At 41.0% G+C, this 16,180-nt stretch overlaps 5 protein-coding genes across 6 annotated transcripts; 4 read left to right on the top strand and 1 right to left on the bottom strand.

Annotated features, from left to right (window-relative positions):
- Nucleotides 1-529: 529 nt before the first annotated feature.
- On the top strand, nt 530-3,143 carry LOC145712241 (uncharacterized). The gene is made up of 7 exons (XM_081789929.1): nt 530-729; nt 799-1,019; nt 1,114-1,386; nt 1,427-1,767; nt 1,813-2,002; nt 2,047-2,291; nt 2,371-3,143. The coding sequence occupies exons 1-7, from the start codon at nt 530-532 to the stop codon at nt 2,572-2,574; spliced, it is 1,674 nt and encodes a 557-aa protein (XP_081646055.1). The 3' UTR covers nt 2,575-3,143.
- A 1,002-nt stretch (nt 3,144-4,145) lies between these two features.
- Nucleotides 4,146-5,099, bottom strand: LOC145695226 (uncharacterized). The gene is made up of 2 exons (XM_081775838.1): nt 4,928-5,099; nt 4,146-4,770 (listed from the first exon to the last, which is right to left on the bottom strand). The coding sequence occupies exons 1-2, from the start codon at nt 4,971-4,973 to the stop codon at nt 4,175-4,177; spliced, it is 642 nt and encodes a 213-aa protein (XP_081631964.1). The 5' UTR covers nt 4,974-5,099; the 3' UTR covers nt 4,146-4,174.
- A 1,727-nt stretch (nt 5,100-6,826) lies between these two features.
- Nucleotides 6,827-8,759, top strand: LOC145700033 (N-acetylgalactosamine-6-O-sulfatase-like). Its single transcript, XM_081777294.1, has 2 exons — nt 6,827-8,471; nt 8,581-8,759. Exon 1 carries the CDS (start codon nt 6,875-6,877, stop codon nt 8,234-8,236), a length of 1,362 nt encoding a protein of 453 aa, XP_081633420.1. The 5' UTR covers nt 6,827-6,874; the 3' UTR covers nt 8,237-8,471; nt 8,581-8,759.
- A 228-nt stretch (nt 8,760-8,987) lies between these two features.
- On the top strand, nt 8,988-10,572 carry LOC145710110 (uncharacterized). Its single transcript, XM_081787808.1, has 4 exons — nt 8,988-9,239; nt 9,556-9,825; nt 9,920-10,013; nt 10,339-10,572. Exons 1-4 carry the CDS (start codon nt 9,186-9,188, stop codon nt 10,473-10,475), a joined length of 555 nt encoding a protein of 184 aa, XP_081643934.1. The 5' UTR covers nt 8,988-9,185; the 3' UTR covers nt 10,476-10,572.
- Nucleotides 10,573-12,025: 1,453 nt separating this feature from the next.
- Nucleotides 12,026-15,631, top strand: LOC145700081 (homeobox protein mls-2-like). 2 transcript variants are annotated; one of them, XM_081777373.1, is made up of 9 exons: nt 12,026-12,152; nt 13,046-13,198; nt 13,300-13,439; nt 13,780-14,017; nt 14,361-14,452; nt 14,721-14,806; nt 15,016-15,121; nt 15,167-15,244; nt 15,352-15,631. In XM_081777373.1, exons 4-9 carry the CDS (start codon nt 13,834-13,836, stop codon nt 15,529-15,531), a joined length of 726 nt encoding a protein of 241 aa, XP_081633499.1. In that variant the 5' UTR covers nt 12,026-12,152; nt 13,046-13,198; nt 13,300-13,439; nt 13,780-13,833; the 3' UTR covers nt 15,532-15,631. The 2 variants fall into 2 exon arrangements, with proteins under 2 accessions (XP_081633499.1, XP_081633567.1); XM_081777441.1 differs by lacking the exon at nt 12,026-12,152 and having other exon boundaries at nt 13,011-13,198.
- The last annotated feature ends 549 nt before the right edge of the window (nt 15,632-16,180 follow it).

Genomic DNA, 16,180 nt, shown 5'->3' with positions numbered 1-16,180 from the left:
GAAAATGGGGGTTTATTTCAGAATGACTTTTTTCTTAGAGCATTTTTATCAAATTATGTTAATGTTACTCGTGAAGCTGCCTATAATTCGATGTAATAGACTTGTTGTTTAAGCTCAAAGATAGCAGTGGGAAAATTATTATAAAAAGATAAGAAAAAATAGAGTTATGGTTAGGCCTCGGACGTAAAAAAGACGATTTTCACCATCCGGTCATCGTATGGGAACAGGAGTGGGCTCATTCGAAAGCTCTTGATAAGGGCTTTCTATTAAACCGATAAAAAAACTGGGCCCTCCCTTTCTGTTACGAGTTATTTTGAAAAATATTTTTCGAAGCTTACCTTCAAAATCAAATATCTCGAAAAAGGAGGACAGGGCCCAGTTTTTTTATAAACCTAACAGAAAGCCCTTTTTAAGAGCTTTCGAATGAGCCTACTCTTGTTACCGTACGACGACCGGCTGGTGGTGATGATTTTTTACGTCCGAAGCCTAGTTATGGTCTTTCATTTTATCAACAAGAATTTTCAGAAGCATGAAGATCTGGCGAGTGTTGGCCGCTGGGCTCGTAGCGGCGAGTCCACAGCCCGACGAAGATGAAGTCGTCGAAATGTGCGGCGGAGTGCCTTGCAACCGATCTCGAAACCGCGAGCCACAGATCAAGACTTACGAGCCTGCTCTCCGAGTTCCAGAGATGTCTCGACGAGGAATGGGTCTGACCGCCCGTGTCAAACAGTAGCGCCATTAATCATTTTACTTAATTGATCATTGGATTAATTAACCAATCGGATCTGATTAGCGTAGTACTTTTTCTTGTTCGGCTGAAAAATCAACAAGGAGTTCAAGTTCAAAGGTCAGGACCCTGAAAACAGACAATCCATTAGTCGAAGAGCCAGAATTGGACTGTCAAGGAGATTGTCCTGAATGCAGCCCGCTTTGTCAGAGCGACGGAGAATGCCACTTCCTTCAGGGTCCTCCTGGTTGCCCTGGTGGACCTGGTGCTCCTGGTCCCACTGGTCCACAAGGTAATCATCTTTTGAAATCAAATATGAGAAACAATAATAAACCGCTTTATCACTCTAAGATCATAAAAACTGCCATTATTATCTATTATGCTAGGTCGCAGCGGACCTGATGGTCCTGAAGGTCCAGTCGGTCCTCCTGGTGCTCCTGGTTGTGCTGGTCCAGCTGGTCCTCCCGGTGTTGGTATCCCTGGCCCCTGTGGTAAAAAGGGAGAGCCTGGTATTCCTGGAGAACAAGGAAGAAAGGGAGACGAAGGTCCACGAGGTCCCTCTGGAGAACAGGGTAACCCTGGTCCAATTGGTCCTGATGGTCTTCAGGGTCCTCCCGGTATTGGAGAGCGTGGTCCTCGAGGTCCACAGGGAGACGAAGGTACGATTATTTTTACTTACTCAATCTAACTTGGATTAAGGTCAGCAAGGTCCCCCTGGTCCAGTTGGTCTCCGAGGCCCAGCTGGTCTTGATGGCAAACCAGGTCTTCCTGGTGAGCAAGGTCTGAAGGGTGCCATTGGTGCTACTGGTCTCGACGGTCTTGATGGGCAAGATGGTCTTCCAGGAGAACGAGGTCCACGAGGAGATATTGGTCCCCCTGGTAAACCTGGCGAGAATGGTATGCCTGGTGCTAATGGTATCAATGGCAAGCCTGGTGAGCGAGGTCCACAAGGTCCAATGGGTGACTCTGGCGGACGAGGTCTTCCAGGTCTCCCAGGTCCAGTCGGTCCCGAAGGTGCCGTTGGTGAGCCCGGTTGCAAGGTAAGATCAAAAATGAGTAGCCTAAAACTCTGATAAAAATCTTAGGGAGAAGATGGTCTTCCCGGCAAAGATGGTGCCCCAGGTCTCAACGGTCAGGCTTCGATGAAGCCTGGTCCAGTTGGTCCCCGTGGTGCTCCTGGACCAAAGGGTGACCAAGGAAACCCTGGTATCGGCATTCAGGGTGAAGTCGGTCCACAAGGTCCCCCTGGTGTCCCTGGTGAAGCCGGTCTTTCAAGTAAGTTTAGTGCAATTATACTTGATTATAACATGTTTTTCTAGTCAAGGGCGATGTCGGTCTTGCTGGTGAACCTGGAATCTGCGAGCAAGCCTGCTCTCCACAAGCTCAAGTTTCCTTCATGGCTGCTTTGAGCCAGAATTTCATCGAGCGCGGCGACGCCATCACTTTCGACACTGTCTTGACCAACCAGAACGAGGTCCAGCCCAATCAGCCAGCATATGATCAAGAGACAGGAAGCTTCAACGCCCCAGTCGATGGAACTTACGTTTTCCATGTCAATGTTTTGTTACGGTTTTCGAACATTCTTAGCTTGATAATTTATCAAATTTATAATTTGTGAATATATCAAAAAAACCGAATGACAGCGATGCCAAAACTCTGGGCCACTTTTTGTCCATTTGATGAGAAACCAAGAGATGGTCGCTTCTGGAACCAACCAGGATGTTCGATTTGAAACGACTTCTTGCACCGCTGTTCTCATCCTCAAGAAGGGTGACTGCATCTGGGTCAGGCTTAGACAAGGACATGTTTACGGCCATTCTCCAAGGAACTGTTCGACAAAAATTTGAAGTCAAAGATTTTTCTAGAGAAATTGAGTCTTCCTTGATTTCAGAATTTTTTTTCGAACAAGATAAAGTCACTACTCGACATTCTCTGGCTTCATGCTTGCCCCCGCCCGAGACGATTAAGTTCAAAGATGACGATAACGCGAGAGCCGAACACCCCGACTCTCCGAAAAAGTCGGCTGGAGACAAAACACGATCACAGTTCTCCGCAAAACAACCATCCAAAACACCAAAAACCAGCCAACCGCGCGCGCGCTAATCTGACGTTACTGAGGACACTTCTAACTAATTTTCTAATTTCGTCGACTGTACATTAACACACAGTACTGTCTATCTTTTTCATGAAAAAAATTCGTGCACTTGAACGCACGCGCGTGCACTTTATCGTGTCGCAGCGAATGGCTCACGCGGGTGCTGTTCTAGCGCCGTTTTCACAAAACACACAAAAACACAAACACACAACATACACTTTTGCGTAATTATAATTTATAAACATAAACTGCTGTATAATCCCTTCTTGTATTCTCCATTGTTGACTGCTTCTTCACGCAACTTGCCAATTTTGACTTTTATTTCTCGTCTTTTTTTTTATTTTTACAAAGAATCTTCCAAGTCAAAATGCTGTTGGTTATTGTTTATCGGCAGGTCAAAGGGGCACTTTCATTAAATTTTTTGTACTAGGAGGCAGTTGTTTTCCATTTTCTATTTGCACTCCTTCGTCACTTTGAGTGATTGTTCACGAGGTGTGAAAACTTATTCTTAGCTCGATAGTGCCATCGTATACTATTGCTCCCTCTAGTATTAGATTTGAGTCGAGTTTGCTTCTATAAAAAGGATTGAAGACCAGACCAGACATCAAACTCAATCACTTTCACATCCAACAAGCAAGCAGCAGCTCAAACCAAAAATCTCAGCAATGAAAATCGCCCAAACCATCATCTTCTTTTCTGGATCGACCGTTTTCGCGATTCCATCCATTCAAGTTGAAAACCAATTCGTCAACCATCGCAATTATCAATTTCCTCAAGCTGCTCCATCTTATCTCGAGCAGCTCAAGGCATACGATGCTGACGTTGGCCGTCGTTTTGAAACCTATCGCACAAAAAGCGATCGGGCAATTCGTCGACGAATGTTCAAAAACTACCATGGATCTGCCTAGCTTAATTTCAATGTCTCAAAATCTTCATTTTTCTTAGTCTCCTCATAAAATGGGGAGGTATCTGGAATCGCCATAAAATTTCGACAAATTTTGCGTGGAAATTTTCAACCAATCAGAAGCCCGGATTCCGCACAACGGCGAATCAGCTGCCGAATAGTCGCCCACGCAAAATTTGTCGACATTTTTTGTCGGTTCCTGACGACACCCCCATAAAATTACCCTGAAAATGCCCTGTTCTCGTCCAGTCTTTAATAGTATTAAAATTATCCTGCTTTCAAGTTAAATCTGCCCTCTCAAGAAATTATTCTTGTTCAATAGAATCCCTCCTTATACTCCTGAAAAAAAAACAAAAAAAAATAAAAAAAAAGGTTTTACCTTATAAAAATTGGATTTATTTACAAATAACATCGCTAGTAATAGTATAATACAGATTATTCAAGGTTTTCAGTACAGTCGGAGCTCACAGTAATTTCCCCCGTATCCTTTGGGACAAAAACACTCAATATTTGAGTATTCTTTTTCTCGCTTGAAATCCGCTATTTTGCATCTTCCGCCGTTGATGCACGGATTTGGATTGCACGGGCCATATTGGCAGTTACGGCCAGTGAAATGAATCGGCACGGTTAGGCAGATGCAGGAGTACGCTAGCCATGGAAACTCGGAATTTGGGGATTCAATACACTCTCCGTCATTGAGACAAGGATTTGGAAAGCAAGGTCCTGGGAAGTCTCCGAAGGTTGATGTCATTGTTGTCGTCGGTTCTTTTGTCGTTCCCGTTGTCACAGTGGAGAACGAAGTTTCATAATCTTCGTTGTCTTCTGAATCTAAGACTGGCAAAGTCCGCAATGTTGAAGTTGTTGTACTCGGATCCTTGGTTGTTCCAGTGGTTACTGTGGATAAATACGTTTCGTACTCATACGTGGCAGATGATGAAGTTGTTTCGTATTCAGTTTGTTTTGTTGTATCTGCCGTAGTTGTGTATGTTTCAAACATTGTTTCATAAGAAATTGGTGACGCAGTGGAAGTGATAGCATTTTGGTCTGAATTCTTGTAGTTATGACGACTTTATTTTTTTTATTTCAAAAGACTATCGCAACGTTTTATTGTTGATTTTTTTATTGAATGGAAGAAATAAATTTTGGAGTAATAAAGGAAATAATTAAAAATTTATGGTGGGAATTTTCAAAGAAATCTAACCTCCTTCATCGTATAAAAAAACTATTCTTCGTTGAAAAATAGACATTTCATCATCATCAGTTTCTTTTTTGATCTTTTCATCTTCACACCCAATTATTGATGTTACTCGTCCATGACAGCAAACATTTTTTCGAGAAGATATTATCGAACCATCACAGCACTCTTTTTCTGTATCTGATTTGAGAATATCAGCAATTTCGAAAAAAGAAATGAAAAAAAGCTATTTATAGAAAAGCCAGTAGATGAAAAAATATTTTTAGTTAATTCCTTCCTGAAGTATTGTATGGAAATCTATTTGGGTACCGGCCGCAACATGAATCAGCCTTTTCTGGTGTGAAGAATTGAGCTCGCGCCTGAAACAGAGTTGCAAATTTGCTGAGCTGAGTGAGCTGAGCTGGCTGAGTGAGCTGAGCAGTCGCTCAGCTCAGCTCAGCTCACTGATTTTCGAAAATGAATTTATCTGCTCAGCTCAGCTAAGACAATAATTACTCAGCTCAGCTCAATGATTTAAACACAATTTCACTACTAAAAAACAGTAAAAAATAGCTCAAATCAGCTCACTCAGCTCAGCTCAGCTTTAATTAGGATCTGCTCAGCTCAGCTCAGCTCAATGACCTCTGAAAATGGCCAGCTCAGCTCAGCTCAGAGAATTTTTCACTCAGCTCAGCTCAGCTCAGCTCAGCGAAAATAAAGCCAAGTTTGCATCTCTGGCCTGAAATAAAGATTCTAGCATAAAGATTCTTTGTCAAAAGCATGGTGCTCACCCGAAGCTGTCTATGCCCGCCAGGTTTGCATAGTTTCATGACTTCCAAATTGTGCTCTCGCGAAAGTCCTCTCACAGCGAATTCCGTCTTTTCAAAAATCTTGTTTACAAAATCAGTGGTGCAGGAACACAAGTTTTCTTGACACGTTGTTCCAGACGCGCATTCATACAATCCGGTTCATATCACTAGTTTTCAAAAAGAAGTTCTGTTAGAAATTTTTCGACGAAAGAGAATTTCCTCCGAAAATGAAATTTCCTAATTTTGAAAACTAGCTTGGTTCAAAAACATCGCAAAATCAGCACTTTTTTCCTCACATTTCTCATCATCCATCGAAACACAAGCCGAGCAGCGCTTGAAATTTTGGCAATGAAGATCGAATTCATCAAGCGGAACTCCATGACGATGCCGATAATTGACTTCATCGTCAAATTGGCAATAACAGCCATAAGCAGGGTTCGGTAATTTGAGCTCAAGCTAAAACTCATTTTGGCTAGACGCTCAAATTTCCTCAAATTGAGAACTCAAAGTGACTTGAGAAATCCTTTTGAGAAGATTTGAGAGTTTTGAGTTTTTGGGAAATTTGAGAGCTTTGAGTTTTCAAAACTCAAATTAAGCGAGCGCTTCCTTGATTGGCTCATGGATCGCCAGAATTGATTCCTCACGCGAGCTCTCATCTCTGAGTTCTCAAAACTCAAATTAAAAAACCTGAGTCTCAAGCTTTGTTTCCTTGAGTTTTAGCGTGAGCTCAAATTACCGAACCCTGGCCATAAGACAAAAGCTCCTTCAAAGTCAATGCATATCTGGTGCCGTTTTCCACATCATAGGAGTACTTGAATGTTATCAGCTTCGACACAAGTTCTCTTAGACCTTCTGGCTCGGCTCTCGCAAAATTCAAAAGAAAAAAGAACGATTTCATTTTTCAAAAATTTTTAATTCAGCTAAAAGATTGAGCAAAATATTCAAAATCGATTTTGATAAAAGCAAACAAAGGTCAATGTTTTTACCAACGTGAAGATTCTTGGAACTCTTATTAACATCCAAATATAAAAAAGCAGAAGAAAAATGGTATTTATAGCATCAAATTGATTGATTCCATCAATAACAAATTTGGTGGCGCTAAATTAAGTATCATGTTCATGAAACACAAAAATCAATTTTATTTCTTCGGAAATATTCTTGAATAATGCGACTTTTTCCTGGTATTATTTTCTTTTTGATAGCAGAGAGTACAGCTAGGCGGCCGAACGTAATCATTCTCAACTGCGACGACTTCGGAATCGGCGACTTTCAAATCTACAACAGAGAAGCAAAAGTCCCCACGCCGAATATCGACCGACTCGGAAAGGAAGGAGTGAAATTTCTCGATGCTCACAGTGGCTCGAGTCGTTGTGCACCGAGCAGATACATGCTAATGACAGGGCGGTATTCGATGGAAGACAAGCCGAATCGAGTTATTTGGCCGGATGAGCCGCAGCTTGGAGATATGTTCAAAAAAGCAGGCTACAAAACGGGCATGTTTGGAAAGTTCCAGCCTTTGAGCAATAATCTCGTTAATCTCAATGAAACTCAAGAAGAAAGGAACAACCGTAAACGACTCGACAACGAGTTCAAAGAAGAAATGAACAAGCTAGGAAAAAGCTTCCCAACTTTGCGAACGTCAAACTATCTTCCTGGCAATTACGAGTTTCTCGTCGGCCCTCAAAATCACAGTTACGACTATTCCTTTACCAACAGCTTTCTTTGCTGCCAACCTGGGGGTTTCTACGAGAATGGAGTGGGAATCGAGCCGGTTGACACGTGGATCAAGCAACAGGCATATCCAGAAGCCACTCCGAGCGATGTAAAGTCGTATAATCCTAAGACGGGTGGATGTAGCACTTTTCCCGTGACAGGGTACATGGGAGGCGACACAAGACAATCAAAGAGATTTGATGAAAACAAACAAGATCTACCGATTTATTTTTGTAACTTTCCGCGCCAGCAAGTCGCGATGAAATCGTATGACACGCGTCACAACGAGGAGATGACCATCCCCAAGCTTGAACGCTTCATCGATGATAACAAGAATGAAGAGTTTTTCGTCTACTACGGGATGCGAAACGGGCATGGGCCGTTCAACACGCCTTTGCGCTTTCGAAATCAGTCGGGAATCGGCAATTTGGGGGAGTCGATCATGGAGGCGGATGAAATTGTCGGAAAGATCCTCAAGAAACTGGAAGAAAATGACATTGCTGATGATACTTTGGTCATTTTTATGAGCGATAACGGACCAGCAACATCTGCAGAGGACATATTTGAAACTTTTGGTCACAATCAACGGCGACTGGACTTGCCAGAAAGGTCCATTCAATTGAAGGGCGCTAAGAATAGTCAAAGCGAAGCAGGTCACAGAACTCCATTTTTATGGCGTTATCCGCGTCGTTTTACGCCTAGGACTCTTTTCGATCCGAAAATTCCAGTTTCTACTGTTGATATTTACGCTTCACTTGCAGAACTTATTGAGTATAGCCTAGGAATGTGTTTTATTATGGAATTATATTTATAAAAATGAAAAAATAATAGAGTGAAAACACCAGAAAGACTGTAACGAAGCTCCTGATAGTAGAAGCCTTGTCCACTACATAGAAACTGGCGAAGCAAATTTGCAGTTGCAAAAGACTCCGATTCTGACGCATGCGAACTTGCGGGGCTTGAACGCTTCACTCCGGAAAGAAAACTTTAAATATGTGCCTGGCTCGAAGGAATTGTACAATCTCAAATACGATCCTGAGGAGAAAAATGTAAGTGAGAATTTTCACAGCGTAAAAAATGCACGGCTATCATAATGAGATCATGACAAAAATGATTTTAATAAGATAGCCCTCTCTTTATGATCAAAATCTTCTTTAGAATTTACATGATCGGCCACAAATTCAAGACTTCTTATCTTATCTGGATTCATACATGAGCGACTATCTCCATCACATCGAAGAACGTGAAAAAGTAACCGGACGGGGTTCGAAAAAAGATTCTTGTTACACCCAATTTGTTCGTTTCAACCAGTTTAACTTTTAACTGCTTATGATTTTGTTGAGCTTTGTTTAATAAACTACCAACAAAGTGTTGCGTCGCATCGTTACGTGTCCTTTTGACCTCGTGTTGCAGCAAGGGGCGTGAGATCCTCTCTCTTGCTTTTACTTTGAGGAGCTGGCTGAATTGTACTTTTGAAGCTAGAATCGCCGGTGGGCATTTTCTGCGTTGCACTCTCTCAATTGGTTTCGACGCTGGCTAGGACTAGTTTCGATTCCAACGTTACACTATTCTCTTCTGGCCACACGAATTGATAAGAACTATTTTTACGTATTTTCAACTTGAAAGGCGTGATAAGCTAATAGAACGGGCAACTAGCTCAAGGCTAGGAAAAGGGCTGAACGTGAAACTCAAAGAGAAGCACTGGCCACGGTCAACGAAAGAGAAACGAAAATTCCTAAAAGGCTAATCCCGGATCAAGGATTATGCGTGTTACGACCTTCTTGCTTTCCTACAGTTCGGTTTCTGCCAAGCCAAAGGTACTTCTAAGGCTCTTTATGCTAATTCAAGAGCATTATGTTCAAATATATTGTCCTAAAACAACGTTTATGAATAAATCAACAAGGTTTATGGCTCTTTCTTGGGAAAAAATAAATAGATATGTTTTCGAAAATGATTCGTTCTTGATATTTTCACAGAAGATGTCAAGTAAGAGCCGCGAGTAATAGGGTTAAGATACGGCCAAGATCATCGAAATCCCGAGTAATTGAAACATAAGAGTTGTTCATCCACGCGCGCTGCGGATTTTGATAAGGAAATCATCCTTTATCAGCGTTTTTTACCATTATATTTCAGGGAAAAGGACCTGCCTGTCCTCCAGGGTTAGTCTGCTACGGAGGAGAGCAGTATAAACCGGAAGAATGTGGAGTAGATGGCGACAACAACGGCTGGTGCAAGGGTGCTTCCGTTCCACCTGAACTTTTCATGCAGCCAGAGCCGCCAAAAAAGAAGCCTCCTCCAAAAGCAGCGGCTCAGAAAAAGTCAAAAAAGAAGAAATCATCAGGGGGCTCGGGCAAAATCGTGGCAAAAGTGCAAGCAGGAGCAAAGCCGAAGACCTCGAAATTGGTATTTTAGAAAACGAGAACTTGACAATTGAGAAGGCTGATTGTTCCTGTACGTCAGCCTCGGTAGAAATCAAAGCTAACTCAAAACTCTTCAGAACATCGTCAGGCCAACAAAAGCGCCAGAAACGTCACCTGAGCCAGAGCCGGAACCTGCGAAATCGAGCGGAACGTGGCTTTATATTTTCATACGTAAGAATTCGTATAGAGCTAGAGGATAAACAAGTCTGTCATTATGTGGTCTTGTAACGACCACGTTCTGTATAAGCGCTAGAAAGCAGGTTGCACGTGATCAGAATCGCCAACGTTTTCAAATCAAACGAATTTTTGTCATTTTTTGTCAATTATGAAAACTTTTTCTATTTGGCATAAAAGCACCTATTCGACAATATTGGGCGTTTTTTTTTGGACTCAATTAGAAACTATCCAATTTGTGGGAAAATGTCAGATTGAATTAACCTCTTGGTGCAGCTCTAAAGCGCCAAAAAAAAGACGGAAAATGACCCTGAATTTCTAGTGGCTTTGACGGGACCCCTCGCTTATCTCGGCTGGAAAAAGTACAAGGAAGAACAGCACGATAAAATGCTCGAAGCCGGCGAGAAAAAAGAAGCAGCTAGGGAAGAAAAAGAAAAACAAGCCCAGGAGAAGTCCTGAACAGTCAGTTTCCATGCTTTACACAAATGCTACCATATCTTCATTTTAAAATTTCCTGCAGCGCAAAATACTTGTACAATTCAAAAAATACAGTAATTCGGAGGAACTCCTGTTGAATTTTGATGTGGCGCCTTTTTAGGTGACGTCTCTTGAATTTCAAAATGCTAATTTCAAAAATTCCAAGATTCAAACAAATTTAAGCAGAAGACCATTTTTGAAGACACTGTAGTATTGATTTGAAACGGTGGTGTTGATCATTTGGCAATGGCGATTTTCCCACCAATTTTCATTATGTATAGTTTCTGGGCATTTGTCTAATGAGCGCGGGGCGGATTTACTAATCATCTGTACTCATGAATATTTGAGGTACAGCAAAAAGAAAGAATATTTTAAAACGGCTTTTTGTCTTTTCTTCCTTCTTTCTCACTAATACTCAATATCGCAACTTCTTGCTAATGGCCATGTTGAATTCATCACCCGTTCACAACCCATATGAGCATAGACACAAGCGGCTAATTATATCAATAATCATATGCGTACCCACAAGTCGACGCCTGTCCAACATGTCATGCATACAACACTTTCATAAGCACTTATGAGCTTGGCAAGATTATCAGTGAAAAAATCCTGAGTCATGTTTCAAATTCTGGCGAAGCCGCTTTGCGGCTTCGTTTTTGAAAAAGCCGCTACGCGGCTTTCCTTTTACAATGCTTGACACCGCGACTCAGGTTTTTAAGACCGAGTTCAGCATTTCTAATTTTTTTAAAATTTCAATTCTTTATTTTTGAAGATCTTTGATCAATGAGAATGTTAATGAGATGTGAAAAGATCGACAATCATAAATCTAACTCTCAGTAATAGGTTTATTCGATTGAAGTCGGCCGATAATTGTCGGAAGCATTTCCATCCCTTCTTGTTCAATTCTTTCCGCGTGATTATTATTACTCGACATGGTCCATATTGCGTTTTTTCTGTATTGTCCATATGGGGCGATTTCATGCAACTACCCTCAATCAAAGCGGCCCGCCGCCCCTCCCCACTAAGAAAAGATCGGGGGATCAACCTGCAGCAATAAAATAAAACACGGGAGCACCTTGTCAAAAAGCAAATTATCGAGCATTGTCAATTCAAAGGGAATATGGGAAATAGAGATTAATGAAAGGGAATCTGCCGGGAAGTGGGGGAAAGCGGATGGTTTTCCCAGTGGACTTATTTATGAACTGTTCTTTGAACAATTTTCAGTAAAAAGACTATTGCTCTTTGTACATTTCAAATGACAAAGACATTTTCAGACTCCTTTTCTGAAGATTTATGAGAATCTAGGCTCGTCAACCTGTATGGAAAACCTGAGTCCGGGTCTGAAAGATTTTTCAGACCTTTCATACCCTGACTCAGGCTCTTTTCACAAGTTGACGAGCCTAAATGTCAATCTTGTGCTGGAATTCTGGTATTTCGTCTAGCATTGATGAAGATTGCGATCTCTAGATGAATCCGGTTAATCTTCTTGAATCTCAGAAGGACCTGATTCGTCTTTTGCTAAGAATCGAGGGCAAATTTCTGTCGTTTTTCTTGAGGAAGATCAAAGTGGCAGTCTATTTCGTGAATATAGAAGACAATGACAAGAAGAACCAAGCAAGAGTCCCCAAAAAGACATGTCTGCATCGAATGCCATGAATGGTAAGTCAATTAACCTCTTTGGTAAATGAAGATAGGGCCATTACAAGCCATCATTTTACCATAATTGAAATCTCTTAGAGAGAATCGAGAGATAATTAATCCAATTTTCAATCAGCATTAATTTTACCCATTTGCGATGAAACCTCAGAATTTGGTCATCTCCATTAAATAAGCCGATTATTTTTGCAATAGCCTTTGCAATTACATGCTCAGCTTGTAGGGTCATATTATTTAATATGCGATCATTAGCGTCAATATCTTTGATATGCGTATTCATCATTTAGATGTACTTTGAGTACTTTTACTTTTATGAATGGTAACAGAAGGTGTAATTTCAAGGACTATGAATCAATATTTCAGTCGGTCTGATGTATAGGTAGAATCTTTCATACAGTAAGAAACTTTTTTATAATATTAGCCTTAAAAACATTTTTCGAAGGAAAATCTCTTTGTTGATTCCCATTTCAAATGGGCCATTTGCAGCAGGTGACAAAAAACTTGACATTTTTAAAGCAAAAAAGGGGCATTAAATTATTCATCGTCTATCAAAAATCCCGCTACAGTTACTTCCTTCACCTTAGCTCATGAAATCTCCTAACTTTCATCCCTTCGTTAGCTTTAGATATATCAAGACAAATTTTCATTGCTAGTACATATCTTTGAAGATATAAACTCCTGTTCTTGGATGGTAAATAATTAACGAGTAATCCCTTCAATTATTTTTCATTCTCCCGTGGCGCTGTTGGGCCTGACCCGCGGGGCGATGCGCTCCCAAGCGCCACCTTCTTTCCGCAATCAAATTTTATTCGTCGAGCACTGGACTTTTTACTTTAATCGTTTCGAATAATTCAAATTGAAATCATGGAAGACACAGCTCAAGCTATTTCTGCTAGTCGAATTCAAGAAGAAGCAATGGGCAAAATCGAGATTGAAGAAGAAAGAAAAGCTCAAGCTCAAAGTGTCTCTGATGCTGAGCAAGAGAAAGCAGTAGAGTCTGGGTCGGAGAAAGACGGGGATTCGAAGAATTCTAGAGGACTTCCATACAGGTTCGTAAGCAAAATATTCTAGTGCAAAGAGCAAATTTCAATAAAAAAAAATCATTTTTTGGCCATTTATTTTTAAATGAAAAGCTAAACATCAATTCTAGCATCGCAAATCTCCTTGGTGGAGCTTCAGAAGCTGCAGCCCCGCAACTCATCCCTGGTTTTCCCCCCTGGATACTCTCCTTGCCAGCTTCTATCAGCCAACAGCCTCCTCCGATCTTCAGTAGCTCCAGGATTGCTTCAGGTAAGAAACGGATTTCGAGCTTCCAATAATGAGCCGAACTCGATCAACGATGATGCAAAATGACTTTGTCGTGAAGTTCGATTATCGAGGAGCTTAACTGTCACTTATTGATGCATTACACGGGCAATCTGGCGGCTCAATTTTTATCTCAATTGCTCATAATTCGTTATTAGATATTAATGGCGACGAAACTATTAAACCGTCAGATTTAATATTTAATCTAATCCCGTTTACTTGCAATTGATCCATTATCTTATCCTTTTAACGCGCATCGGATTCGACTTTTTGACCAACTCAAATTGATCATCAAAGTTATGGAAAATAACGAAGTATCTTTTAGAGCGGACTGTACTCCAGCCTCTATCCAGGTCTTGGAGGCCTAAACAACCCGGTCATGGACCTTGCCAACGGCGCATCAAATAATGCCGACCAGCCAAATGCTCTGAACTCCACCCTGTCCGAAGCTCTGATAAGACAGAGCTTGCTAGCCCAGATGTTTCTGAGGGGCCAGTTGAATCGTCAGATGGGCGTTTTGGGAGCGAATCAGGGCAGTACGGATACCAAAACTGACTCCAACGGTAAGTCCAGAAATCAACAAGGATAGCTTTAGGCAAAATTTTGGCACGAAAGTGAATTCTTAATCTCATTAGTAGAAGCAATAGTCTGTCAATTGGTTACACTGGTAAAGCGTGACTGAAGTTCGACCGGCGCCAAATTATTTCTTCCTTGTTCGGCAATTAATTCTGTTTGACGGCTTTTATTGTCGATTTTCGGCCCTGTTAGGCATTCAATTATGAACAGCTTTATCTTTTTACACTTAGTCCGGGGCGCTTTTGGGAAATGAATATTTAACTCTACAATCGTATATCCAGTAAAATCAGAGAATCCTTCTCTAATGATGTCGAATTAACGGACTTTTAGATTATGAAGAGCTGCTCAAGAGTGAAAAGCTACCGATTCCAAGCGTTCCACCTAAGTCACCCACTGATAGCTCCAAAGAAGAAGCATTAGACGTAAGTACCCTGCGTCAATCATCAAAAAAATTTCTCGTCGACCCCCTCCTTAAGGGGGTAGACGCTGTTTATCCGAGTTTTTAATAGAAAAGTCTTTTATCGAGCTAGAAATATTCCTCTGAGCGAGATAAATAAGGGTGTCACATTGCTAACTTGTGAAAGAAATCTATTTGAATATCGGTCTTAACGGTGTTCAGCCCCTTAAGATTTTGTCAATTTCAATGATTTGCAAAATGAAAAATTGTCATCCGCTAAAACGAAATTTTAGTTGGACCTTGTTGAAGAAGACGCAAACTCCTCAGAAGAAACTTGCGGCGGAGAAGCAAAGAAGAAGAAAACCCGCACAGTTTTCAGGTGAGCAACTACAGACAAACTTGATCGTCGGCTGCTCCTCAATTAGGAGATTGATTCGTCTATGAATTTTCGATGTGTCTTTAACTTTTTTTTCGCCGCAGTGTGCGCTAATTGCCACTCAACGAGCGCGTTCATTACTCAGAAAACAATTGCCTTAAATTGTTTCTTTTTTATCTTTTCGAATAAATATTAAATTTTTGTTCATTCAGTCGGGCGCAGATCTTCCAGCTCGAGACCTGGTTCGAGCGAAAACGGTATCTGTCTAGTAGCGAGCGGACGAATTTGGCGACGCAGCTGAATCTTACTGAAACTCAGGTACTTTTTCTTTTTTAAAAGCTCACCGCCTTACTCTAATTCTAGGTCAAGATCTGGTTCCAAAACCGAAGAAATAAATGGAAACGTCAGACACAGACTGATAATGGCCTCAGCCGATTACAGGTAGATTCCCATTACAGAAACATAGACTCAAATTTCAATAAGCAATCACTAAGTACTAATTAGTTCCAGACTCATAAAGTCATCAATAACTAAAGCTTGATTTTCAGCCAACAAGTCTACTCAACAACATGCTCTTTCCCTCCCCCGCACTCGCCATGGGCTACCTCCAAAGTCATGGGCCAGAGCGAAATCTCCTCGAACGATTCGGAGCTCTAGAACAGCAACAACGACTCAACCTAGCGGGGAGCTCAAGTTTGGCGAAGATAGCGAGCACGAATGCTGAATGAAAGTGGCAAGGAAGAGAACTGTAGCCTGTTCATGGAACTGTTCAGAATTGGATTTGATTGTTCTAGCACTGTTACTGTAAATAAAAATATAAATAAGTAAAGATAATTTTTTGAGTTTTTATTTTGTAAGGCAGGTTTTGGTCATACAGAAATCCAGAAGTGGATTAAATCAAAAACATACAAAAAAGTATAAAGTGGTATAATTAGTCATGATTTTTTTGTCACGATTGAATTGTATCGGTTATGGCCCATAATTTTAATGAGTGGCATTGCAGCAGAAGCAGAGAATCTTGATTTTCATTTTTACTTCATTGAATTGTACCTTTTCAGAAAAAAATCTTTTGTTCAATCTTTCTCGGTTGAAAATTTCACATTTTGACGAAACCTTACTTTTACTTAGGAGATTTATAGCTTCACGCACGCATGATTGACTGCCCCTATAAAAACAAACTCCAGGTTTTCGCTCAAATCATGCATGAAGAAATTTTTTCAGCTCACCTTTTTACCGGTAGACTGTAAGAAAGAGGGTTTAATATGCAAATATTCATTTTCAGCATTGATACATGCAATTAGTTGTATAATTAATGGTGCATTGGTTAATGACACGGCGAAAATCCGCTTTATTTCTTTATCTTATTAATTCAACAGC

This window comes from Oikopleura dioica, chromosome 1 (genome assembly GCF_907165135.1).
Source record: "Oikopleura dioica chromosome 1, OKI2018_I68_1.0, whole genome shotgun sequence".
Classification (NCBI taxonomy): Eukaryota; Metazoa; Chordata; class Appendicularia; order Copelata; family Oikopleuridae; genus Oikopleura; species Oikopleura dioica.
Note: the sequence above shows the minus strand (reverse complement) of the source record. Positions and strands in the feature narration are given on the sequence as shown.

Coding starts and splice junctions, on each gene's coding strand:
- LOC145700033 (XM_081777294.1), top strand. CDS start 6,875: ATGCGACTTTTTCCTGGTATTATTTTCTTTTTGATAGCAGAGAGTACA.
- LOC145700081 (XM_081777373.1), top strand. CDS start 13,834: ATGGACCTTGCCAACGGCGCATCAAATAATGCCGACCAGCCAAATGCT. Junction 14,453..14,720: donor CCAAAGAAGAAGCATTAGAC/GTAAGTACCCTG, acceptor ACGAAATTTTAG/TTGGACCTTGTTGAAGAAGA. Junction 14,807..15,015: donor AAAACCCGCACAGTTTTCAG/GTGAGCAACTAC, acceptor TTGTTCATTCAG/TCGGGCGCAGATCTTCCAGC.
- LOC145695226 (XM_081775838.1), bottom strand. CDS start 4,973: ATGTCTATTTTTCAACGAAGAATAGTTTTTTTATACGATGAAGGAG. Junction 4,771..4,927: donor TTTTTTATACGATGAAGGAG/GTTAGATTTCTT, acceptor ACAAGAATTCAG/ACCAAAATGCTATCACTTCC.
- LOC145712241 (XM_081789929.1), top strand. CDS start 530: ATGAAGATCTGGCGAGTGTTGGCCGCTGGGCTCGTAGCGGCGAGTCCA. Junction 730..798: donor CTGACCGCCCGTGTCAAACA/GTAGCGCCATTA, acceptor TGATTAGCGTAG/TACTTTTTCTTGTTCGGCTG. Junction 1,020..1,113: donor TGGTCCCACTGGTCCACAAG/GTAATCATCTTT, acceptor CTATTATGCTAG/GTCGCAGCGGACCTGATGGT.
- LOC145710110 (XM_081787808.1), top strand. CDS start 9,186: ATGCGTGTTACGACCTTCTTGCTTTCCTACAGTTCGGTTTCTGCCAAG. Junction 9,826..9,919: donor AGCCGAAGACCTCGAAATTG/GTATTTTAGAAA, acceptor AAAACTCTTCAG/AACATCGTCAGGCCAACAAA. Junction 10,014..10,338: donor GTGGCTTTATATTTTCATAC/GTAAGAATTCGT, acceptor CTGAATTTCTAG/TGGCTTTGACGGGACCCCTC.